The sequence below is a fragment of the Pleurodeles waltl genome, chromosome 9 (genome assembly GCF_031143425.1).
Source record: "Pleurodeles waltl isolate 20211129_DDA chromosome 9, aPleWal1.hap1.20221129, whole genome shotgun sequence".
Lineage (NCBI taxonomy): Eukaryota > Metazoa > Chordata > Amphibia > Caudata > Salamandridae > Pleurodeles > Pleurodeles waltl.
In genome coordinates this window covers 300,259,112-300,286,750 of record NC_090448.1, presented here as the reverse complement: position 1 = coordinate 300,286,750, position 27,639 = coordinate 300,259,112, and the positions used below count along the sequence as shown (strand labels likewise).

Below are 27,639 nucleotides of genomic sequence, written 5' to 3'. Positions count from 1 at the left end.
AAAGAGAACATAGAAGAAAGCAAGGATTATGTATGAACTGTGTCTCTTCTGGTCATTTAATCCACAATGGTCCCACACGTCCACAGAAAGTTCTGACAAACACCAGATCCCATCCTCTGTAACAGGTGAGAGGGATGGAAAGTCAGGAAACCCTTCTATTTATTTCTCCAGAGAACTGGTTTCTCCTGTGTTCATCTTGCTCATGATTCTGGAACTTCCTAATGGACAGAATGAAGAGGTGTTGGCCTTATTGGACAGTGGGGCAAGTGTATTGTACCTGAATGTTTAATGGACTCAAGAAGGGCAAATACACTGAGGTCCCAATGAATCCCCTATAGAGGTCCACTCAGTAGATGGAACACCATTGGTCTCAGGACAGGTTAAAGAGATTCTATCTTTTGACCATATTATCTCTTCTAGCTGCGTTATGATCTTAGGACTTCCTTGGCTGGTCAGACACAATACGAACATCAACTGGGAGATTCAAACCCTATCCTTACCTTCCCAATTTTGTCATCAATTGTGTTACACTACAGAATATTACTGGGCTTCTAAGAAAACTTTAATGACCAAGGAAAATGAATGTGGTGCCATTAGCATGTTACTGAGAGTCCAACTTCATTATCAGAAGTATGCAGATTTATTTCAGTAACCAAAGGAAGTCTTCCTGCCTTCTCACTGTGAATTCGACTACACTATACTCTCTAACATGGCTTAGGCTCATACTAACATTTTTGTCCTGGGAGACTTTAACCTTTGGGCAGAAGAGGAATTATCCCCTTCTGGGAACAAACTGTGTAATGTATGCAAATCTGTTGGACTTCAACAGCTTCTACGCTGCCCCACTCAGGGGGGCATACTCTAGTTCACATTTTTGCCAATGAGACCTTAATCTCAGTAAAAGAGGCAATTTTCTTAGGGGACAACATGCTCCATCTTACAAAAGGAATCTGCATTCACCGTTATGACTCGATTACCTCCAGAAGGGGGGTAAGGCTGAAATGAAATCAGTGGGCACCATATGCCAAGATGCAGGAGGATTCAGTAGGGGAGGCAACACTCCTAAAGCCCCGGCCTGAGACGACTTAGCTTGAGTACAGATTGGACAAGAAGTGACATATACTTCAGTATCGTCACGTATAGATACCCAACTGAAAGATCGAAGGATTAACTCTATGGTGAACTTGACACCACGATGACCAGCTATACGTGAGTCATGGTACATCTGAATGGCATCAAGCTGTATTTCATTGGTTGGAAGAAATAGGACCTTGTCCCTATATTAATGCTTTTCTTGTTTATGGACCTGGTTTGGTAAGGACTTTTAGTCTTTGCTTGTTAGATATGTACATCCAGCCTGGAGTCTATCTGTAAAAGACTGAGTAGTTCTGATTATGTGTGGTGAGTCCAGGATATTCTGCTGAAAAATTAGTTGGACTCTCAGGATACCTTCAGGAAAGAGCATCAGCAATTAAGTTCTGGCATCCTAAAATACAGGTTATAATGAAATCGCATTGATTGAAAAAATAGGCCCATCTTGCTTGGTGGCTGTTCCAGCACTACATACTGCAAAGATACTGTAGGTTCTGATAATAACTCCTGGTTTCAGAGGGTTCTTTGGTTCCCATTAGGAAATGTCTCCACATGCAACAGGCTAATTTCTTGGCCACAATTTCTGTTCTAGAACTGAGAAGTACTTCTCTGAATCAGATAAGACATGTAACAGGTAAAAAAATAGGGTGCTCTAGCCCCTCATCCTCTTGTTGTTGATGCAAGACTGCCTCAACAGCTCTATCGGAGGGGTCAGTCTTGAATATAAACATTTTGGAGTTATCTCCAAAGTCTTCCTCAAATCATTATCTCAGACCGTTTCTGTTCTAGAACTGAGAAGTACTTCTCTGAATCAGATAAGACATGTAACAGGTAAAAAATAGGGTGCTCTAGCCCCTCATCCTCTTGTTGTTGATGCAAGACTGCCTCAACAGCTCTATCGGAGGGGTCAGTCTTGAATATATACATTTTGGAGTTATCTCCAAAGTCTTCCTCAAATCATTATCTCAGACCGAGATCCTCAGTACATATCCTGCTTCTGGAAACATTTCTGTTAATCCTTACACATCGAGGCAGCTCTATGTTCTGGTTTCCATCCACAAACCAATGGTCAGGGTGAGTGCCTAAACGAAAGTCTAGAACAATACCTTTGTTTTTTTTGTAATTAAACCCAAAGTGAATGGTACACCTATCGGTCTGTGGCTAAATTTTCTTATAATGATGCAATCCATAGTGCCATAAAAACAACACCCTTTTTTGTTCTTTTTTGGCTTACAGGACTCTCCTTCAGTTCCAGCAGCTGCTTCTTCCTCAACACCTTTGAAAGTTAAGACAAAAAGCTTTCCTTAATTTAGAGGAGACCAAGCAGATGATGAAGGAATTCTCTGATGCTCTCCAGTGACAGTCCACATCCTATCAAGTGGGTGACAAGGTTTGGATATCTTCTAAATACTTGCTTACCATCTCGTTATACAAATTTAAACCATGATTTTACGTGCCATTCAAGATAATGTATAGCTTAAACCCAGTGGCCTGTGACTTCACCTGCCACGCATATGAAAGGGGTGCCCTGTATCTCATACCCCTCACTTGAAGTCCTACAATCATGATCCCTACCACTGTGTATTCTCTCATCCTCTTACAATCTTGGTGGAAAATATTCCTGAGTATGAGGTTCAAGACATTTGTGACTTTCACTTCTTACAAAATCATTCAGAATTTCTAATTCATTGGAAGGGTTATCCTCCTAGCAAGAGATCTTGGGAAGATGCTGCCTCTGTTCATGCTCCTATCCTGGTAGTAATGTCTCCTCATTACTACTGGTGTTTCTTGCTCCTGTTCCTTCCCTTCCTGAACCTTTCTATTCTTCTGGTTCTTGGCATTTCCACTTGCCTTATCTGTGCCTTGCTGCAGTCCTGATCTTCAAGCTTCAGTAACAGCCCTCATCAGCCTCCTGGAACTCTCCAATCACTTTCAGAGGACATACAAATATACACCCCTTCTGGTTTCCCATCACACCAAGGCTGTCCGCTGAGGAGTCTAACAACTGGGGTATTTTACATTTACCCTTGTTCTATTGGTTATTTGGTTTTATCCCTCCACCTTTATTGGAATGCACAGGCCTTCTGTGTACAATACAATAAAAATAGAAATAGTTTTGGGCCAGCCCCTCACTCATCACCGGATGGCTTTCTTGTCTATCTCAGTTCGCTGCTTCCTCTTCCAATAACTTTCTGCCCAATTCATGTGCTTTTCTCACCTCCTCTTTACCCTCAATTTGATTGGCTGACTTGTATCCTTCCACTGCTAATGTGAGAGGACTTGCTGCACTCTTTGGGGTGTATTGCCTTTCTTCCTTTGCTTTTCTTTGTATTTATGAACTAATTGTTTTTTTAGAGCCCGGTAAGTGCATGCTGCTAATGGATCATTCACTAGGCTCCCTCTCCCTATGCTAACATCATCCTCACAATAACGTGAGCAGTGTTTAGGTTTGATTGATACATGAAAGAACTAACGATTTCGGAATAGAATAAACTATTTTGTAAATATTTAAAACATAATTGCTAAATTTATCAGTGTCATTTGTTACACATTACAGCAGATGTGTCCTTTTAGACAACATCAATTGCATTGTGGGATTTGAAAGCAAGTAATGAAAGTGTTCAGATCAAACTACAATCCTTAGAATGCAACATGCAGTTGGCATTAAATCCAGGACTTGCATCATATATCATTAAACCACTTGCCAGCCTTGTTTAAATTAAAATATTTTTCAGTTTATGGTGTTCTGCCTTTTTAGGTCTTGTTTACAGACAGCTTTAGCTGTCAGTAATCCAGATCTATAGTTTCTAACATATATATAGAGTGGGCTTTGAGTCAGCCCCGTGCTCAGAACTAGATGGCTTTGTTGCTTACCTCAGTTATCTCTTTTGAGTTATTGCCTTTCCTACTTATTGTGTTTGTTCTATCCAGGAGCCTTTTGGTCTCACAGTGTTGTGATTTGTCGACTTGTATCCATCCAATGTGATGTTGTTTGCTATCAGGGAGCTACGTTTTTCTTTTACTTTGAGCACTCCATATAATTAGATGTGTCTTCTAACTCTCTCCACTGTGTGTTGCTTCCCCTTTCACTTTCCTTGTCTTTTCTGGTCCACCATACTGCTTCCACCCAAGTTCACCTATTGCTTCTCCTGCCATTTTCTATCCCGCTAATTAAAAAAAAATACCTGTTCCCACTCATAAAATGCACTCTGCTTCACTCCACCTTGCATTGCCATCTCGCACCCCCTGTACTTTTTTGTTTTATATTACTTTTTGGTGCCTGCCACTCTATTGGCAGGAGGCCATCTCAAAATGTTATTTACCCATTTCAAGATGGCCACCCATGTATGTGGGCACATCCACTGTGGCCATCTTTGAATGGGTTTGTTAATGTATTAAAATACACTCAAAGAAGGCCACTGTGAATGCATGCATCTGCTGCAACCATCTTTAAATGGGTTTGTTACAATTTTACAAATGCTTTCAAAGATGGTCACCCTGGATGCGCTTGCATCTGCGGTGGCCATCTTACAAACCGGAGGGGGTTGGGAAAACACTGCCTCACTTCCCAGCACAGTTCACCTCTTTGCATCCTGGTAAATGTAGTTCAGTGTCAGTGAGTGGTACTGTGATCCGGCATGACTTTGGCAGCATTTTCAGCAACCCCAGAGTAGAATTATACAGCCCTAGCTGCACCCACTAAGGTGAAAAACCACAGACTACAAATGAAGTAAGCACTAATTTGTACTACACTTACCATAATGCAATGGGGCAAACTGAATGCTGGAGTATGAGACAGTTTGCTCCCAATTGTGTCCTATCTTACAAACCCATTAAAAGATGACTGATACAAATACAGGCATATTCACAGTGTTCATCTATCCTAATGAAGCACTGACAAAGACAATAGGCTTCACTGCAGAGACCTAGTTGCTTTGCCAGTGCTTATTTCTTGTAGCAATCTAGGTTGAGACAATCCCGTGGGGCTGAAGATCAAGATTGCCTTTCAATTGAAGATGTGGGCATCCCACTGCTAATGGGCAAAAACTAACAATCCTCTAAAATCAAATGAGCACGCTAAAAGTGCCTTACTGCCCAGAACAATTAGGGTTTAAAAGGGCTTTGACCACTTGTTAGAAATGGGGTCTCTGGTTGACAGTCAGGTTACCCCCTGTTCAAGCAAGGACCCTCACTCTAGTCAGGGTAAAAGAGAATCACCCTCAGCTAACACCTGCTTACACCCTTGGTAGCTTGGCAGAGCATAGGCTTAACTTCAGAGTGCTAGGTGTAAAGTATTTGTACCAACACACACAGTAACTTAATGAAAACACTACAAAATGACACAACACAGGTTTAGTAAAATAGGAAATATTTATCTAAACAAAACAAGACCAAAATGACATAAAACACCATACTCAAGTCAAGTTATCAATTAAAATGCAATAAGAGTCTTTAAGTAGTTTTAAACACACGCTAGATGCTAGCGTGAAATTGTACCTGGTGCGCGTCACAAATAACCCCGCCTGGGAGGGTGTGCGTCAAAAATAACCCCGCACGGGAGGGTGTGAGTCAGAAATCCAGCCGCACGATGATCCGAAAACCGCACAGCGCAGGTTTTGATCTCCCAGCCTCCGTCAGCGATGCTGCACGTTGTTTCTACTGCTACTGCTACTGCTCTACTGCGTCGATTCTTTGGTCGTGTTTCCTGCGAGCGTCGTTTCTCAGCTGCGGAGCCGGCGGTGCGTCGTTTTTTCAGCCGCATATCGGAGTCGCGTCAATCTTTTCCCCGCACGGCGCTGTGTGCGTGGATTTCCTTGTCTTTAGGCTGCCAGCTTCTCCTTTCAGGGTCCCAGGAACTGGATGGGCACCACAGGGCAGAGTAGGAGTCTCTCCAGAGACTCCAGGTGCTGGCAAAGAGAAGTCTTAGCTGCCCCTGAGACTTCAAACAACAGGAGGCGAGCTCCAGATCAAGCCCTTGGAGATTTCTTCTCAAGATGGAAGGCACACAAAGTCCAGTCTTTGCCCTCTTACTCTGGCAGAAGCAGCAACTGCAGGATAGTGCCACAAAGCACAGGCAGGGCAGCTCTTCTTCCTCAGCTATTCAGCTCTTCTCCAGGCAGAGGTTCCTCTTGGCTCCAGAAGTGTTTCCGAAGTCTGTGGTTTTGGGTGCCCTTCTTATACCCAATTTCTCCTTTGAAGTAGGCCTGCTTCAAAGTAAAGTCTCTTTTGAATGTGAAATCCTGCCTTGCCCAGGCCAGGCCCCAGACACTCACCAGGGGGTTGAAGATTGCATTGTGTGAGGGTAGGCACAGCCCTTTCAGGTGTGAGTGACCACTCCTTCCCTCCCTCCTAGCACAGATGGCTCATCAGGATATGCAGGCTACACCCCAGCTCCCTTTGTGTCACTTCCTAGTGTGTGGTGCAACCAGCCCAACTGTCAAACTGACCCAGCCAGGGAATGCACAAACAGGCAGTCACAGAAATGGTATAGGCCAGTGGTTCCCAACCTGTGGTCCACGGACCCCCAAGGGGCCGTGACACATTCCCAAGGGGTCGGCAGGCCTGGACTGGGAGGAAGGCACTTCTCCAGCTGGGGCCTCTGACAAACACGTGCGTGTGTGTTTTCAAATGTATTACTTCCTTTGTTGAGCAGTTTTAAACGCAGCTCCGTGTACTGCAAAAGTAAAAGCATCAAGCTAATTCAAGTGATCAATGTATCTGGGGGAGATGGGAGTTTTGTGCAGTGGCAGTTTTGACTCAAAGGTAGCGCAGATGGTTAATGTGCCTGCTGCAAAGAATGTGTTTCATGCAAAGAAACATGCATGGCACAGTGGGTTACTGCTGTTGTCACAGAGATTAGTTTGATACTATGCAGTTCATATTCGTAATCTAGCACAGTGAGCTGTGAACTGCCATTTAAGAGCTGAGCACAAATTAGAAAGTTGTTTTTTTCCTAGTCTTTCATTTTCCATATGCTGCTTAAAAAAGATTTGCTTGTGTAGAAATACATTATTTTGCTAACGCAGTGCTCAATTGGTGCATGTTGTTTCTGGTGCTGAGCACCAGCACTTATTTTTGAGGGCCGGGGCTTATTCTTCTGCCTCAAGCATTTACTGCGAGCAAAAGACACATAATGGAAAGACGGAGGAAGGGAAAAATGAAAAAGCGTCACAAAGGGAGAAAGTAGAAAACCTGCTAGAGTGAGCTGAAGTGGCAGGGAGTGGCTTTATATGGATTGAAGAGTCCCGAAATGGCTTCAGGATTTTGCTGCCTCTGCATTCCGTGTACCCACATTTAATTGCAGCAGCCGCGTGTTTAAGAGGAGAGCTTTGGGCACCAGCACGTTTTTATTTACAAATTAAGCACTGTGCTAACTTCATCACTAATCACTGTGCTGTGTTCTGAATCCTAAGTTTGTGCTTCTCTGGACCAAGCACTCTTAGAAAATGCCTACCAGTGTGGATGACATGTGAATCCTACACCTTGCAGTCCCCTGTAAAGTGCCCTGACACCCTGCAGTGGTATGAGAGGTGCTATAAAACAAATTAAGTACATGTGACAGAGAGGCTAGGGAGAGATGAGAGGCCCTTATGGTTTACTTCCTTTCCCCTTCACGTATTTATGTGCAAAAGCTTTCTCAGTTCTTGCATACCTAAAAAATAAAAACAGAAATCGCTCCTGAAATGTAGAATCTGACCTGAGAATTCACCTTTCCTAAATAAAACCAAACATTGAAAAGGTAGTTGCCGAGATGAGGCACCAACCTTCCCAATAAAATGTTTCGATTTTTGCATATCTTTTCAATATAAAAGAATTTTAGCTTTAGTAATTTGAGTATTTGTTTGGTGTGTACTTGTTATATTTTTTGCAAATTACTGTTTTAATGTTTGAAAATTAAATCGTACCAATTGCTGGGGGTCCCCGGCTTCCAGTAATGATTCTTTGGGGGTCCTCAGGAGCCAAAAGGTTGGGAACCACTGGTATAGGCAAGAAAATGCCCACTTTCCAAAAGTGGCATTTTCAAAAACACAATCTTAAAATCAACCTTACTAAAAGATGTATTTTTAAATTGTGAGCTCAAAGACCCCAAACTGCACATGTCCATCCGCTCCCAAAGGGAATCTACACTTTAATCAGATTTAAAGGTAGCCCCCATGTTAACCTATGAGAGGGACAGGCCTTGCAACAGTGAAAAATGAATTTAGCAATATTTCACTGTCAGGACATATAAAACACATTACTATATGTCCTACCTTAACCATACACTGCACCCTGCCCTTGGGGTACCTAGGGCCTACCTTAGGGGTGTCTGACATGTAAGAAAGGGGTTAGGCCTGGCAAGTGGGTACACTTGCCAAGTCGAATTTAAGTTCAAACTGCACACACAGACACTGCAGTGGCAGGTCTGAGACATGATTACAGAGCTACTTATGTGGGTGGCACAACCAGTGCTGCAGGCCCGCTAGTAGCATTTGATTTACAGGCCCCGGCACCTCTAGTGCACTTTACTAGGGACTTACTAGTAAATCAAATATGCCAATCATGGATAAACCAATCACATATAATTTACACAGCGAGCATATGCACTTTAGCACTGCTTAGCAGTGGTAAAGTGCTCAGAGTTCAAAAGCGAACAGCAACAGGTCAGAAAAAATTAGGAGGCAGGAGGCATAAAGATTGGGGATGACCCTGCATATCTCTCCATATCTTTTTATGTGCAGTGTCTCTGTTACGAGTGTAAAGCCTCCATAATCGTAAATATACTACTTGTAAAGTTCCTTTGTGAATAGGAAAAAATCTGACCCTTTCTTAGTACTGTTCATGCAACTAGAGTGAAAGACTGTTCCATAAGGAAGGTGCTTACATTTAATATATACTACTTTAAAGTAAGTTGAATTTCGGCGCCACACCAAGCAGTTATTCATGAGTGTTAATCACTTAAGGCTTATTTTTAATGTGTATTTATATGTGTAGAGAAACAAAAAATTATGCTTTCCAGTGAATTTATTTAAGATAATTCTATAATTGTCACTTCAAGCTGGAAGCTAAACAATTTGACCATCGCACTGAATTATTCATAAACAAAGCTGTATTGGAACACAAAAATTCCTATTACTATCCTAATTGCACGCATACTGCATTATGCATGCATATACATAATTTCTAATATATTAGCTACCATGCAGCATACTGAGTTACTATTAAGTATTCAATATTATATAAGGAAATAAATTATATAGTATATAACATGTAGATAACGTATGATAGTGTACTATAATATTATTATAAGCATATTTATCTCTTTTTATAGGTTCACCTGTTACTGTTTGTATCTGGGCCACAGTTGAATGTGTGTGTGATGCTTCCAATAGAGTTGTTTCCTTTTATTGCTTATTAGGAATTTGATTGTTAAAATACTTAACCTGCAGCAGGGAGCTGCAAGGTTGAAATTCAAAATGATACACAAGATTTGACATTCTTTGAATCCTGTTATTTTGAGGGTTACAAAAGTACTTGAGGAGACCTTCATACAAATAGTCCTGGCCCCTTGACATACTTGCGTAAATAAATTGTTGTCCAGAGAGTTTAATTTTTGATTAGTGTTTTTGTATCATTTAGAGAAGGTATTTAGCTTAGGTAGACATTGCTAATCCGAGCCGATTTTGGTGGAAAACGAGTTCTGACTGTCACACATTTGACGATCTTCCGTACAGTGAGCTCAAGAGATCAGTCCCGCTAAGTGAAGATGTGTAAATGTTTTGGATCATGCATATGTAGAGAAAGATCCACGTGAATTTGGTTGGGAAGATATTGATGGGGTGCTAAAACCTACGAAATTTCTAAAGCCTCTACTGACAAAACTTGCACGTCCATGTACTTGCAAAATCTTTGCTACAAAATGATGTCCCTGTCAATAGGCTCTTCTCAAATGTTCAATATTCTGCAAATGTACCACAAGTGATTGCCAAAACAAATAAATAAAGTGAACCTCGAAAATGTGTCTAAAACAGGAGTGAGAAACATTTTTGTCATATTCAGATCATAAACATTGTTTGGTGTATACATAAAAGGATTAAAAACCATTACTATTTGTTTCATTTCTATGCATCTCTTCTTCCTCTAATATAGCCATTTCGGAAAATGATGGAAGGGTGGGTCTGAGGAGTTATTATCTGTCTCTATAAGACTACTTTACACCAAAATGAGGTTTATAGGTCTCATGGTTCCTGAAATATTTCATCCTCACTGCAACACATCCACCATTTTAAAAAATGTTGCCCAGAAATATTTGGCCCAGATCAGCAATGTCTACCCAAGCTAAATTACTTTTCTAACGATCCAAAAACACAAATCTAAAATGAAAGTCTCTGGACAACTTTTTTTTTTACCGAGGTATATCAGGGGGCCAGGATTAACAAGCAAGCATGCAAGTGACACCTCTTGTGGCCAAGAATTTCCCCCAAGTCAAGATTGCTTTTGTCTATTTTGGAACTTGGAAAGTACCAGTAAAACACTTTTACAGGAAATTCTTTACAACGCAGTGCCTTTAGAATGCAGCCATTACCATACAGGTAAGCATGTTTTAAATGACATATCATTATGTTATTGTTTTAGACAAAGGGTTTAGGTTCAGGTTATAGTAGAGGGAGGTAAGGGTAATTTTAGGGTTTAGGAGTGGAAAGTCGTAAACGGAAGTAAGGGTAATATTAGGGCCTTGGGGTGGGCAGTGGTATAGGGAGTTAGAGGTAAATTTAGGGTTTATGGGGAGGTTGTGGTAAAGGAAGATAAGAGTAATATTAGGGTTTATGGGTGGGCAGTGGTAAAGGGAGGTAATGGTAAATTTAGGGTTGGGTAGCAGTAAAGAGAGGTAACAGTATATTTAGGGTTTAGGGGTATGTAGAGGTAAAGGTATGGGTAATTTTAAAGTTTAGGAGTAGTGGTGAAGGGAGATTAGGAGTAAATTTTATATAAAGGGTTTCTCCACCAAAAGAACAAAATAAATACATATGAAAATATATGTAATTTATTATATAGCAAAGCATCTGTTTGGTTAAGCCTGTGTTAAAAAGGCATGTGTGGTAAAGGCATGTGTTCTAATGACATACATTCACACCATCATTACCCTATGCACAAAAAGGCAGAGTAAGAAACCTCACACTAACTGAAAGAAGGGATTCTAACTTTTCAAAATAGGCTACTCAATTCTTTGAAGCAGATTTCCCTTTCACAGTTCCTCTACCTTGAAGACGGACACAGGAACAAAACATTCAGAACTGCATATGGATCTAAGGACCTCGATCACTAAATAAATGCAGTTGTTAGTTGACGAGCAATTTTCCTATGGGGTTTCATGTGTTTCAGTGATTCTAGTAATGCTTATCACAGAATATAAACTATTGAAACATAATCAAGGGCAGTAGCAAATGACCTGTAAATCCACTGTGAACTAGAATCAAAGATGACTATCAGAGATAGACCCAAAATCAGCTATTGCCTTGATTTATGAGAAATGAAAGTGAGAAGGAACACTAACTACTTGTATAACTGAAATAGTATTACTTCAGATCTCTCTGCCCTGCACTGTGAGTGGCAAGGAAGTTCTATTCCTGCCAGTAACAATAGTTCCTGGGCAGATTAGGGGTCACATTTGGTATTCCTGGTTGTGACTATGCCATACTTTTTACTGGGAAAAATTAAGGGCTTGTTCTACAGTAAATTGGTGAGAAATGTGGTATTGACAACTCTAGAAAGAAGCTTAGGAGAGGAACTCCACATAAAATGGAAAACAAAGAAAAGTCTCACTAGGTCATAGCATGCGTCCCAATGAAAGACAGAATCTAAAAACATTATTAGAGGTTTCCAACACTTAGGTCACTAAAAATAACTTAATGTAACCTTAAATTGCCTTAAACCTACGAATGCCAATGCTGGTTATGTTTATTGATAATAGTGAAGCATTTGAAAGAAATAATTTATACATCATTGCAAGAAACTCAAAAGAGAATCAAGCAGCCCACAGATTAAGAGAACAGAAACATTCATGGTGGGAGTTCATTGATAAAGACTGGTAACACATAATTTTAGTTGCAACCTTGTGTTACAGAAGTGACATAATAATGTAATCAACAATTCATTTATTGTGTGCTTTAACGTTACTAGCGTAACGTGGAGCATCTAAATCCCATCTAAATCACATTTCTGAAGGTGCATTCACAGTAGAAAATTAGTAGCGCATGTATATTTGTGTTCTGTTTTGATTTTAACATGCTGAAATGCACATTAATATTCATGTATTCTGATTACATAATATGGTGTAACTGCACATAATCATGTTTCATTTATAATGCTTGTTTCCATTTATAATTGCAAGATTCACTTATAATCATGTATTTGAAATGTGCATTAATGCCTTACTAAGTTAGCATAACCAAAGGCCTAAAACATTCAATTTCTTGTGTTTAACTTTAAACGTGGAGTTTTGCTTGCATTACAATATTCTTTCTTTGCAGGTGCGTTCGTGAGAGTCTAGAGTTAATCAGAACACTGGAATGTTGAGCGCTTTATTGGAGCCAATGGAGTGCTTAGGGTTTCTAATGGCTGGTAAAAGCCTGGAACCTCAACATTCCAGTGTTCATTGTTCACAGTAATTGCTGTGAACAAAGGCCTCATGGAGCCCAAAGGGATTTCAACCCCCTTGAGCTCCATGAGGCCTTTGATTTACTAATTAGAACATTCTGCCCTCTCTGAGCGGAATGTTCAAATAGCCTTATAGCCCTCTGTATTGGGCTATACCGTCCATTAACGGCTCGCTCTCTTGTTAAAAGCACTTGCCTTCGGCTCGGGCTTTTAACGCTGGAACAGACTTTAATGGCTGGAGTATCCTTCTATGGTGGGCTATAAGGCTACATGAAAGGCATGTTGGGCCAGAAGTACTAAGCTTTTTTCTGTGCACAAATGGCCAGATTTGCAGAATCAGGCTGTTTGCGAACAGAAAAAAAGCATTTTGGGATCTACAAATGCTATTTTATAGTTCGGTAACCTACAACCAAATCACAAAGTAGGTGTGCGAGTCGGTATTAGGAAGGGGCGTCTCAAAGACGTCCCTTCCTAATAGCGGATAACAAGGGGATGTAGGATTGTTTTGCAACCGGGAATGCAGTTGCAAAACATTTGCAATTACTATCCTGGTAATGTATTCGTAAACGGGAAGAGGTCGCTAAGTGACACCTTCCACTTTGTGAATGGGGGTGCAAACATTTTTTTAAGAGCAGGTAGTAGTCCCACGGGCCACTGCCGACCCTTAAAAAATGAAAAGAAAACTTTTCAGTTTCTTTTTGTAATGCATCCTCTTTTCCTTTAAGGAAAACCAGCTGCATTACAAAAAATCGTTTATTTAAAAATGAATCACAGACATGGTTGTCTGCAGACCCCAGCAGGCCACCATCCCTGTGATTGTAGCCATTCACAGTGGGTTGCAAATTGCGACCTGCCTCATAAATATTGATGAGGCAGGTCCATTTGCGACTCACTGCGAACCACTGACAGTGTTACACACTGTTGTACATCGCATTTTGTGATTTACTACATCAAGCCCTTCGTTTGTTTTGGATATAGTGAGGTACAGGAGGATACTTTGGCAAGGACAAGACTCCTGTTTGTGTACCAGACAGCGAGAGACACTCAAGGTCGTCCTGATGTCCAATAGTGGGATGAGAGGCAAGATGGGAGTTGCCAACTTCAACACTACAAGGCAGTGGAAAACTACTGGTATTGATGACAGACATCTTGAAGGATCTGTAGGTTTAATTGGTTTTCACCTAGTTAGATGAGTGCAGATTCTCCTTGTCCTTTGACCAGAGCAGATTCCTAAGAGACTTGAAGGGGTACAGACCTCTCTATTCTTTATTCCGTTGTGTTGCTTTATGCCATACGCCACCTCTCCATCAGATCTTCTACTGAGGTTTCTGCGATGCTGACAGTTTCCTATATTTCCTGAGACCTGATTAGGATTTCCCTTGAGTTTAGTGTAGGGTATTTAGATTAACTTAGTTTCTCCAAAGTTTAGAGAAGAGGACCACAACTTATATACTGATCATCAGATTGTATTTCTCATCTTTTGAATTGCTTCAACTCAAATTCTCGTATGCCTTATGCTTGTACAATTTAATCTCAGTTGACATTTCACTTCGCCTTTGGTCATTCTGTATTTAAATAGCATTTTTCTGAAATTCATTAATGTAAGTCTGGCATTAAACTTGTAATTAATCTTTGAAATGTATCCTCCGTCTCCTGGATTTAATGTGCGGCCAAAAAGGTTATACTGTTAATCAATGTGAAGGGTTTGTTTGAACTCTCCTTTAGCTCTCAAGTACCCCAAAAAAGATCCATCAGAAGAAGACAAGTACGGATACAGGCCCAAGTGTCATCAAGACCAATCACACACAGCTACTTTAAGGCAACAACACGAGGCATTTGGTCACAAAAGAATGTCAGCAGGAGAAATAAATCTCCAGGTCAGACTGAAAGTTACAATATCATGACATCATATTCAATCAATCTATTTTATTCCCTGATAGGAAAATCATAACTCGTCCATTTTAACTTCTTCAAACTTCTTCCTAACCATGTAGCAGACTGTGATTATTGCAGGGCTGGACAGGTCAATCTTCCACTTTTCTGGTGTGTTGCAGGATATGGGGCTGCCTTGACCTATCCATGACCCTATGGCCCTATTAATGTCACCATCCAATGCAGTGTGGGACTTGTTTGAACATTTTTGCCAAGGCTGATTCTGATTTCCAGTCTGGCCCTGAATATCAGCCCTGATTTTCCGAACCTATAAAGGTTTGTCATTTTTATAGGAAGATACCAATAAACGTAAACTGAAGATGAGCTGATAAATTGTGAGACTTATGGTTCCATCAAATCTTCTCCACACGTATGGTCTATCAACCAATGGCATTCAAGTCCCTTTATCATGTTTTTTACTATAGTGCCATATGACTATACCAATGCGTAGCAATGTCTTGGTAAGTAACAGACAAAGAGGTTCACTACATTTTACGCCACCATCTTTTTCATGCTTTTGAGTGTAGAAATCAAGGGATCCTACTGCAAAGGCCTGCCCACTATTGCCAATATGTATTTTTGTACAGTGGTTCTTACGATTTTGACTTCTGTGGACACCCACTTAATCATTACTGGAACCCGTGAACACCCAACATAATCATTATTGGAATTAGGGGACTCTCACTGAGAATGGATAAATGTCCACCCTGATGAGAATATCTGCCTACATGGCAGGCAGCGCTGTGCTGTGAAGTGAGCTACCATCATGATGGCTCCCTTCACAGCAATCCTTTTTAGTGAGTGGATGCCTCCTCAAATGTTTTTTGTTTAGAGAAATTAACTCCCAAAGCTGAAGTTTGTTTTCTTTCAACAAAAAAAACAAATCCACACCCTAATGCTCTGAGAGTTGTATCCCTACATGTGGGGGCAGTTCTGCAAAATCAGTGACGTTTGTCCTGCCTCTAACAGAAATGGATGACAGACAGTGTGAGCTGGCAGCCTTCTGGTGGTGGACAGACTAGAAAATTAGAGGTTTATACTAGCAGAGCCAGTAAAGGCTTCACATGGATAAACCTGGTGCTTCTTCCAACTCACACAGAATGGAACATCCATGAGTGTAGTGAAGCGTAGCACTAAAGATTTCCAGCAGTGCTCCTACTCTGCCAAACTTTAAATAAGGCCCAAAATGTTTTACGGTGTTATTCCATGTATCAGACTTCCATTCTATCCACTGTATATTTGAATTACTGTTAGGTTGCCTCACACTGTAAGACACTCCCTACGCTCACTGCTGACATACAGTTATCTTTTTAACTTTCATTGCTTGACTAGCACAAACACAGGAAAAGCTTCATGGGTATATAAACCAAAAAAAAAAAATCTATAAATAATTATCATAATTATAAATAGCAAAAAAAATGCCAGATATTCATAGACATCATCTTTTGTCAACACCCCATAACCCTATGTTATTGTACAAAAGCAAGGGCATGACCGTTTGTTTGCTTACCATTTTGTAGAGATCTGAAACACTTATCTGGTCAGAATCAACCACTTCAAACTCTTTCCGTGGCACAAGATCAAGTCCCAAATGCCTAAGGGAAAAATGAGATAGACTATGTTTAAAGGGGCATATAGGGCAGCATGAAAAAGGTAGAAGGATAAAGATGATGGGAGATGGTGGTGCACGAGGAAAGGAATGAAGTAGAGAGACAGATATAGAAAGTAAGGAAGTGGAAGACAAGGTGAGTGGGAAAGGAGTATTTGAGTCAAAATAGGGAACATTAAAAGAATTATAAAGAAAAAGAGGGAAAAATAGTGAGTAAAGTGAGGGCTGGGAGAGGAAGCATAAGAAAAGGGGCGTGAGAGAGGACATATGGAGTGAAAAACTATTTACATTGTGAGCAACAGTCACTCTCAATAAATTCTCACTCTCTGTTGTAGAGCAGAGAAAGACTGGCAAAGTTGAGAAAATTACAAGTTTCTATAATGAGATGTAGGCTTAGGCAGCATTCTAGTGTGCTATTATGAACTATTCACACTACACCCTTTCAGATTTCATGGGATACCACTGAACCAAAAGACAGCAAATATTAACAATTACAAAGTCTCATTGTGATTTGTTTGCTGAAGCTGTTGTATACAGAAATAGTTCACGGATGTAGAAAACCATTCAAGACACTGGGGGAATGAACCGAAAAGCCCATTTTCCCTTTTCACTGTCTGTGGATTTTGTGAATCCCAAGAAGGAAAGAGGTCGTGAGAGTGAAGGTGGTGTTTTGAAAATCCTCAGGAGAGGTTGTCTGTCAGGAAGATGTCTATGAGTCGACATATATAATCTGATCAACACCATACAGAACTGTGACGTTCATCCATGTAGTTATGGTGGATGAGTGCATTAAATCAAACAATTGGAATTGTAGGTCTCATATTTGCATACCCACTGTCATGGCATACAACGGCATTTAGCAACGGCTGCAAACATTTTATTAAGTCTTTCCAGGTGCTGAATAGAGTGAGTTGCTGTAATAAAGTCTCGAGATCACCTTGGTTATGACAGCACAATTGCTCCCCTTTTAAATTAGGAAGGGCAGGATATAGTAAAGGTACTTAAATTAAAAATAGAATGCAGTGGATACTGCAGAGATCTGCACCTCCAGAGAAAGCTCTCTGTCAGACTTAAAAAATTGATTCCTCACCACGCATCACCACTAGCTCTCAGCTCCACAAAACCAGAAAGAGGGACTCATCAGGTCCTCACTATCTCCTATGACCATTGCTACTGACTACCTGTCAGAGTAGAGCCTAATTCAGTTCCTAGCCATTCCGTTATGGATCTTGGTGTATGCAGTGCTGGAATGTGGTGCGGTCAACTCCAGTTGCCTTTCCAAATGGAAGAGGACCTAGATATCTACAGCATACATGCAAATGCAGACTCAAATCCAAGAATCTGCACAAGCCCAAATAACGGCTTAATGTAGACATGGAATAGGCAAAGAGCCAGTGGGGATCCCTCAAAGAAGTCACAAAAGAAGAATTTACACTGGGAGATAAGGAAGCATTAAAACTTTTTTGCGCTGAACCAGACCATTTCTGGTCCACCCAAGCCAATATCCTGTAAATGATTCACCAGGATGGTGTAGTCAACAGTGTCAAATGTCCTAGATCAAAAAGGACTGGGATGCAGGCACTGTTTGTTTAACGCAATTTTTGTACACTGTTCTTTTTTACTTACCTTTTCTGTTACAAAGGTGCAGTGCCAAGCAGAGCTGTGCTTTAGAAACAATAAAACATGAGATTATTCAGATTTTTTGATGTAAAGTCCGTTGCCAGGTGTGAAGATCACCACCAGAAATACCTTGTGCAGTCAGCTATTTTGAAATAACCTACACAGCTTGTTTAGAAAGAGGAGGTGTGAAACAATTAAGCAAATGTTCTAAAACAACCATTTGCAATGCAATGTGTCTCGCGTTTGCTTGAGTTAGTGCTATTAGCATTGTAAACTCCTAACCGGACTTTTCTTGCCACATAAATTGAAAATGAAAAGTAAAACAGTTTCACATAACTAACCGGACCTCTCTTGCCATATAAACTGAAAAGGAAAAGTTTCACATAAGCGAGCCGATGGCCGCCATCAGCGCAAAGCAGACACACAAAGGGAAATAAAAATTTGCTTATCCATGTAAATGGCAAAAGTGCAATTATCTATGTAACCGGCAAAAATGCAATTACGTATGTAACAGGATCGATGTCATGCAAAGTGCTCGACTACTGCCCAGCAAGTTCGTGCTGTGAAAAAAAGGCAAAAAGTAGTCCAGAAACCAGACGGAAAACATTGAGCCTCGTATGTTTTCAGTAGTTGGTCGATGTGCTCGAGGAGGGCTAAACACCGGAAAAGGCATGACATATGCATGCCTTTCTCTAATGAAAGCAAGCAGATTTTAAAAGGCAAGCCCACAAACCAATGAGAGTGACTTACGTGACATGGGTGTGGTTAGAAGCCCAAGGAGAGATTACAACAAGGGACGGAGCGCTTTGCGCTCACCCCTAAAAAAGAAGGTTATCTTTGTTTATCAGCCACCTCTTACAGGTGACTCAAACCAGGAACTGTCAATGGCCTCAGAGAGTGATAGCAGACCAGTCTCAAATCCCCATGTAGTTTAGTTAATCCACAAAAAACGGTTGGATACTGTTTTATAATCAAATATGTGTCTGTGTTTTTTTCAGGGAGATTCCAAATCTATGCAATGGTCAACACTTCTCATATTTTCATGCAGCAACCACAATGTTGCCAACAAATCGCTGTCATGTCACAAAAAACATGAAATCTACTAAAAAACATAATGCATGCACACATACAACTCACTTCCTCTAAATGCAATTTCAACATATGCCATGTTATTTGTTGAGGAAGATTAGGCCTTTTTTGAGTGCAATATAAATATCCTCATCATCTTACGCCTAGTATAGGAAATGTCTGCCCTACTTCGTGGACCCGTGTCTGCCACATACCTACTTAATACATGGCTACCTGCCCTTTCATCCCTCTTTCCAAAGGACAAAAACAAATACACACACTGTGGTTCACTGTGCCTCAAGTCAACATGGCTACAGATTTGATCTCCTAAGATTTTTAGCTTGTATAAACAATCTACCTACTCTTACTGAGTGAAATGTTGAGTGAGTGAGAGTGAGTGGGAAAGCGAGTGAGTTACAGTGTCCTACACTTACACTGTATGCTTTAAAGGATAATACAAATGTAATGGTACTGATACTTACAAGAATACTGTTCTCTCTTGACCAACGCAACATAAAGTGGCACATTCCTGTCAGCAAAAAAGACTACTTAAAGCACAACACCTCCCTGTTCATCATATCTGTGGCAGCTAAGAGTGCGACAACATCTCCATAGCCATGCTGTCTCTATTTCAACTATACCTTGCCCACAAACCCTACAATGACTGTCTTAATTTTCTGCACAAGGGCGATCCCTCCCTACCTGCCATCAAGACATATTCAGAAAGACTACTGCCCCTCTACCAGCAAGGGTGCAAAGGGATGGGTTAGATATTACACTTCTGGTACTCTCTTCTGTTGCACATGTACAAGGATGCTGATTTAATAAAATTACAAACAGATTGAAGAGACAGCTATCCCGCTCTAACCACTGCATTTAGGCAACAACATTACCAGCTGGACTAAACAATGCATCTCTAATGTTCTTTAAATGCAGCAGGTAGCAGGAGGCTGTGATGATATGCAAAACACTAAAATAAGTATAAGAAAGATTCCCTAAAACTGGTATCTATTATAAATTTATTTCAGGTAGAAATAGTTCCTTCAGCATGAATTAAAAACTCTAGAACAATTTCACACAATTTTAAGTTTAGTGACCTTTCGGGATCAATATGGCCTATTGAGGTTGAAGGTGACAACAAGTTTGGCCTGATTGCAAGTATTCTAGTGAATTGTGATACAATCGATAGTTATCTCACCCAGGCTATTACCACGTGTGATAAAGTTCACACTCTGTTAAATTTCTGCAGATCAAACCTGCTGTAAGCTAATGGAGAAAGAGACCAGATATTTACAGAGATATGCGGGTTTTAGTATGATAAGCACCAAACTCTACATGCTATTCCCCTTTAAAGGTAAGCAATAGATGCTATTTATCATATGTGATTAATTCAAATACTTGGTGTGTCATATTTGATTGGGCTTGTTAGATACCCCCTATTGCTTCAGGACACCCTGAAGCAGACCCTTCATAGAGCACTGTGGAACAGAAAGCCTTAGAGTGAGGAGGCAAATTAGAGACAACACGTTACACAAGGAAGCTGGCAAAGAAAAAGAGCAGGTAAGGGAAATTATACGGAAAGAGTGATTTCTCTGAACCCAAGCGTATTATTTATTTATTTGTGCAGAACACTGGTTACTTCAGAAAAGAGCTTTAATTTAGGTACATAGCTTCCAAATTCCTCATTCGCTTTGCGTTCATCACAATAACAGATGCCTGCGTGACCAGACTACTTTCTCCTGCTATTAGTTTATGAGTCCAATGACAGTGAAAACTGAGCTCAGCTGCCTGGGGTTGGGGGAACTGTTTCCCTGTTCGGTCCCCCGGGGATGGTAATTCACATGAACTGCTAACTTTTCAAGAAAGTCTTTGCCAACCATCTACTGGGGTTTATGGCTAAACATCTGTCTGGTTTTGAGCAGGCTCCTTTAACGCTCTCTTGTTTATTAAAATGATTGTCTCTGTAGACAGTAATCTAGACATCGAGGATCCCAATATAAGGAGAGTCATCTTTTCCCGACAAGTCCAAGTACGTAATTTCCTTCAGATGCTCATTAGCCTTGCTGCTCAAGCATATCCGAAAGGGTCAGAGTTAATATTCATCTACCTGGAAACTTATAACTGTGACCCCCATGTGAGGCAGAAGCATGGAGTACATACCACCTCTATCACAAGACTGCTTGGTCGAGATCAAAGGTTCTTAGCATCTAACACCCTCCGAAACCAACCTTTTCAAAATGAGTGACTCAAAAAGTCCAGTGCTCGGTATGCAAATTACTGTGGAACTATGAGTCATAATCACAATTTGCATGAATTGCACCGTCGTCTCGAAAACAGTCACAGAAATGGATACTACACTAAACTCTCACTCTCTGAGGTAGTCCTGGGAAGCAATGGAGAATTTAAGGATCTAAGGGGCAGATTTATGGAAAGTGGCGCTGCACCGAGTGCATCGCCACTTTCCCTCGCACCTTTGTGCTCTCCTACTGCCACGATGTGTCGCATTTAAAATACGGCGCACCATGGCACAGGGTTGGGGGCAATAGCATAATTTTGCATGACGCTATTGATGTACTCTGCAGGATTGGCACCAAAATTTTGGCGCTACTCCTGCAGAGTATATAGAGGCCCATTCTAAATAATAGAAGCCTCAGAGCAGGCGTAAAAAGTGTAAAAAAAAATTGTGCAAGGAAATCTCAGAGATTTCCTTGCGCCATTTTTCCACTCCCCCAACAGGGGAACACCCCTTTGCATACATTATGCCTGGCGCAGGCATAAAGTAGTGCAAAGGGTCACAGAGTGGCGCAATGTATGCATTGCACCACTCTGCAAATACGGCACAGGGATCACGGCCTCGTGGGGCCAAATTATCATCAAAAATAATGACGCTAGTGTGGCGCAAAGTGGCATTATGGGATTATAAATATGCCCCTAAATCTAGCTTTCTTGAGAGAAACGTACATAAGTTTTTTGTTATGATGTTTTCAGTACTATGTATCCTACTCATATACGTTCCTTAAGATTTCATGGAGTGGTATGGAAAATAAGGGAACTGCTGAAGAATCCAATTTTACAGAAAACAAGAAAACAAAGCAGAGAGGTTAGTACTGAACTGCTTTTCCAAGCTTGCATAGTCAGACTTGGTGTGCAACACTAGAAGAAAGTCGTTCCAAGTGCTACGCAAAAGACCTGATCATGCCCAATACCCAAAAAAATAACAGCTGCAGACTGAAGTCTGCAAGTGTTGTTTGCTAAGCAGGGTGCAGCATTCTGCACCACCTGCAAGTTTTTCAACATGCTCTTAGCGAGTACCAGAACCAACAACGAAAGAAAGAAAGAAAGAAAGAAAGAAAGAAAGAAAGAAAGAAAGAAAGAAAGAAAGAAAGAAAGAAGAGGCAGGATGGAATTGAAAAGGCAAAAATGAAAAAAGACAAGAGAAAGAAAGAGAAATAAAGCAAAAGAGAAATAATGAACAAGAAAAGGAATGAAGGAAACACAGAAAGAAATGAAGGAAGGAGAGAAAGAAAGAAAAGAGGAAAATGAAACAAAGAAAGAAAGATTGAAAAGAGGATAACAGTGAAGAAAGGTTTCAAATGGACACAATCGGATCTGGCATGCAGTAAAATAGCTGCAGTCAAAAAAGCTAAATCATCCAAAAGAAATTTACAACAACATTGACAGGAGCTGAGATCTGATAATGATGGAATGTGCATCAGAAGCATTCTGCAATCACTCAGGCTCAACACAGAGGAAACACTAAAGTAACTATAAAAACAAAAAACATATTGGCCCTGAAGGGAAATAGCTTGTACGTGAATGTTCTCCTTCTAAGAGAGAAACATTCAGTTACTCATAGTGACGAAAACCAGTGGTTTAAGTAGGCGGGCCCACTGCCCCATTCTAGATGCTGTAGTGGGTGGAATTAAAATGTGAATTACACAACAAACAAATGGATGAGGAGAGGTGGCTGAAAGCCCCTATATGTAGGTATGTTGTACTTATCTTAGTAAAATCAAAGGTATTGGCTAGCGCTAGACCTAAAAATGGGACTGCTTCACCACTGCTTTATCTTATATTGATCCATACCAATCAAGGGGAAATTGAGTGAAAAGAAAAGAAACTTCTCTTCTTAAAAGCCTTACATCATCAATAACAACCAGCAATGTCCCTTTGATTGATGATGTCCGTTGGGTTTTAAAATCTAGTGTGACACCCTTCTATAGATGACCCCTTAAATTAATAATTCCACCATCATCATTTATGTACTCTAGAAAAACGCGGAATAGTTTTAAATTAAGTAACCGCTCAGTATTGTTTTTAAAACCCTAGTGCACTGCTTGGCGTATCAGATTTATTTTTGGCACAATTGAAGGGAGATGGACAAAAGTTCATGGAGAGCTGTGGAACAGCATGAAAATGAGGGGGCGAGGGAAAGAGAAAAAGTTAGATGAGGAACGAAGGCAAAGAACGGGGGAGGGTAGTGACAAAGGAGAAGAAGGGGGTGGATTCTCTGAATCAAAGCATGTAAAATATTAATTTGAAAAGGAAAATTGAATACATCACAAATCATCTCTTTCATATGGATACATTATCCTCTCTTTTGTCATTCGCTTTGCGTTCCTCACAGGAAAAAGCAGATTTCCGAACCACTTGGGGCTCCAAAGGTCTATGTCAGGAAACAACAAAGATGAGCCGTTGGCAGGGGGCAGTACCAAGACCATCACAGGCACTCAGGTGGTCATTATGACTTTGGCGGTCTTCCTTGAAGACCACCAAAGCCACGGACGCCAGAAGACCGCCAGTGCTGGTGGTCTTCCACCCACTATCTCACGAGTACCGCTGGATTTCCGCCACAATTTGGGTGGAAATCCAGCAGTAGTTGTGCTGGTGGGCGGAGGCGCTGGGGCAGATCCACCACCAGCCCTGCTAGAAGGACAATGTGCAATAATACGGCCTGCCAGTGTCCTGCTGGCTGGGTGCTGCCGGAGGTGGAAAAGCCCATTCCCTGCCAGACAACCTCCTCCCCAGACCAGGTAAATTGATATTCTGACAGGGGAGGAGGGTGGGAAGGTGGGGGTTGTGTGTGCGTTTGTGTGTTGTCTGCTTGTGTGCATGAATGTGTGTATGCATGTTTGTCTGCGTGTGAGTATGCATGCTTAGATGGGTGTGAGTATGCGTGCCTTGATGGGTGGGAGTATGCATGCTTGAATGCTTGTATGAGTGCTAGGTGATTGAGAGTATACGTGGTGCGTGTGGGTGTCTGTGTGCGTGTGCATGTATGTGGGGATGGGGCTAGGGGATGGGGTGCTGTATCTGGATGGGGTGGAGGGGGAGAGGTGCTGTGTTTGGAAGGAGGGTGGTGCTGTGTCTGGAGTGGCGTGGGGGGGTTTAGTGCTTGCTGGGTGAGGGAGTCGTCTACCGGTGAAAGGGAAGAAATTCCCTGTCACTGGTAGCCTTTCTGTCAAGGTTTTTGTGTCGATGCTACCGCTGCTGAAACCTTGGTGGAAAAGCGGCTCCTAATACTGCCAGTGCTCTTCTGTGGACCGCCGGGTCAGAGATGCACATCTACGGGCCAGTGGCTCTGAGTGCCATGGCGGTATGAGTGGAGATGTGGCTGGTTGGCAGAGGCCAAACTACCACAATCATAATGTGGCAGCCTGTTGGCGGTGAATCCGCCACCTTTGCCCTGGCAGTCAGGAAACCACCAGGGTCATAATGACCCCCTCAGCCTCCAAACAATATGCATGACAGTAAGATAGCTCAGTTGGTGAAATCACCATCTGCATAGGTCTGCATAGAATTGAATCCCCACTGTCTCTAGCTAGTCGTTTATCCTTCTGAAGTTGATAAAAATGTGTATTAGCAAGTTGGCCACTTACAGTACTTCAAAACATGAAGTTCAGAGGTTACAATGAGTGTATAGAAGGAGAAGCTATGAATGAATTTCCAGGCAGTGTGAATGCAAGAGACATGATATACTGGAATAGGCGTCCTGAGAATTACCTGATTTGCCTGCTTAAGAATCAGCACTAGAAACTGATTTACGTTATCTTGCTTGTTAAATGATTAGGCAGATTTTCACGCATATAGCTTTGTAAATCTCTGCTTGAGACATTCTTCCCTCTTATTGGGTGTCCTGTAAACATCATGCAAGAGAGCAGTTTTGGATATATTTTGGATATTAGATTCAGAGACGAGTCTTGGGTCCTGCAGCAGTTACAAGGGGAAGAGACAATTGTTTTCATTGCTTAAAATACTGCCTTTCTGTCTGATATTCGGTGCAGTACCAGAATACTTTTTTTGCCTCTGGGGGAATGAATAAACTGTACTGTTTTTTTAAAAAATAACATTTTAACGTGTTTTGAAAGAAAACATGTAAAGATGGGACAGGTTCACATTTTTGTTTAAATAAACACCTACAAAAATCTTGACAACAGATACAGAATGACCATTATTAAACTATTGCTAAATTTACTTGCAGATGGTAAAAAAAACATGTTACTTTCAAGGGAAAAATGCAAATTTACAACTAATGCATTATCCTGAAAAAAAAATGTTTTGCTGCACAAAGTGGTTCGGAGTAGGCCACTGTGCACGTCTACCAAAGGCACCACCCACATTCACCATTAGTGCCACAGCCTCTGTCCTAGGTCTCATTTATCAAACACCAAGGCCCTTATTACTAGTTTGGTGATCCTGGGACAGCCAGACTTGCGATATCGGTCAGACCACCTCCAAATCAGCAGTCCAGCGCACTGCCAGGTTGCCGCAGGTCAAAAGCCTGGAGGTGCCGGCAGTCTTAATCTGCCAGGGCAGCACTGCAAGCAGCACTGCCCTGGGGATTATGAGTCCACTCTCTGCCGGCTTTTGCATGGTGGTTCCGGAGTGGCGGTTTTCCGGCCCAAAGAGTTTGTCGGGCGATAATGAGGGCCCAAGTGTTACCACTCCCTGAGGAGTCATCTGCTTTTGTGGTCAAGTGAAAACACTACTTTACATCCATCACTGTAATTGTGGCCAGCGACAAATACAGATTATCAAACCCAGATGATACAGCAGTCAGTTTCCAGCTAATACATGTACAATCGGCATGTTGCATACTTGAATCTGGGTTACCTGAACAGCACCTCGTATCCTGGCATTTAATGAAACAAGCAAAACTATAATAAATCACCATCGGATTATTTATCCTGCATATAAAGGACACCAACATCTGTACGGCAAAGGGGCACAAGACTGCTGCAACAAGCATTCGCATAGTAATGGGTCTAGCATTTGATTGAGTTAGAGCTATTAGCGTTGAAATATCTTAACTAGACTTTTCTTGACACATAAATTGAAAATGAAAAGTAAAACAGTTGACATAAGCGAGCTGATTCAAAGCACCACTGGCACCTTGAGCATGAGCATGAAGGAGAGACACAAAAGGAAGATGTTCGCTCTCAGTCAAACGTATCGGCAAACGTGCAATTATCCATGTAACAGCATTGATGGCCAAGGCAGTAACAAAACTGCCCCAAGGTGGGACAAACATAATGTATTTACCAATGAAAACAAAGGATTTTTGAAAGGCAAGCCCATGACCAAGTGATAGTGATGGGCGTGCGGTGGGCGTGGTTAAAAGCCCACAAATAGATTACAACAGGACAGAGCACTTGCACGCTCGACCTAAAAAGAACCAGAATTTGATTCCAAAACACCATATCCAAAACAGTCTATCTGAAAATTGAGGTGGACTACAATCTTTGTTGTCTTTTTCAGGTGACAGTCCATCAAGCTAACACCATTCTTTCAACAAATTGAAAACTGAAACAAACCCTGTATCACTCCATTCATTCTATGCATCCCTGAACCTTATTATATGTAACTGCAAAGATGTATCTGCTTCTATGTGAACAACAGTCCCTGAACCCCATGCATATTTGGCCAAGGAAATGAGAACAAGAAGCACAAATCAGTTGGAATTGGCCAGAAGCAAGCCCAGCAGCCTCAGATGTTGGTATCCCTGAGATCAAGGCAAGGAGCAAGACCCATGAAAAAAATCTGTAACGCAAATCATTTCCAAATGCTTGAAGTTCCATCGCCGCATCACAAAGGGCTATGAGTCGGATTGTAGCCCCACCGTTGGCACTCCTGATGATAACTGAAGCTGAAACTACATACAAGGGCAGGGAACAGATTTCAGTATGGACACACACCAATACAAGGAGCAGTATGTCTGTATAAAGCATAAGGAAAAATCACAAACACACGTGATTGCACTTAAAATGCACTGACTTTGGTGAAAAGGATAACCAACAAAACATATAATCAATGTAATGTGCACAATCCATATACGGAACTTTAACGTATAATGTGGGTACCTCATTGATTCAGCAGTCTCCATATGAGCTTCACTGCTTCTACAAAATGACATGAAGCAACTGTTCAGAGCCCCTGCCCACCAGAAAGGGTCTATTTTGGATCTCACATTTACAGAGAAGGGTACCCTTAACACAAAGAGCCATATCTCTGTAGACTTGTCAGATAACCTCCTAATTGCATTCAAATGTACTTCCTCAAAAATCTCAGTCAAAGGTAGACCTGGTGTTGTTGCTGTTATGACAGCTACTGCTGAAGTGTGGTCACTGCTGTTATAGCTGAGGCTGCTGCTGCTCTTACTGTTCTAATCTGAGCTGTGGTTA

At 41.3% G+C, this 27,639-nt stretch overlaps 1 protein-coding gene and 1 long non-coding RNA gene across 2 annotated transcripts in view; one reads left to right on the top strand and one right to left on the bottom strand.

The window, feature by feature from the left end:
* The window catches only part of DOCK3 (dedicator of cytokinesis 3), a 1,331,886-nt gene that overhangs the window by 507,004 nt on the left and 797,243 nt on the right, over positions 1-27,639 (bottom strand). The window contains exon 7 of the mRNA XM_069206772.1: positions 16,172-16,256. Coding sequence (XP_069062873.1) covers positions 16,172-16,256 — 85 coding nt within the window. The remainder of the gene's footprint in view (positions 1-16,171; positions 16,257-27,639) is intronic.
* The window catches only part of LOC138259202 (uncharacterized), a 42,709-nt gene continuing 17,476 nt past the window's right edge, over positions 2,407-27,639 (top strand). Inside the window, exon 1 of the long non-coding RNA XR_011198668.1 lies at positions 2,407-2,482. This is a non-coding gene — a long non-coding RNA (uncharacterized lncRNA). The remainder of the gene's footprint in view (positions 2,483-27,639) is intronic.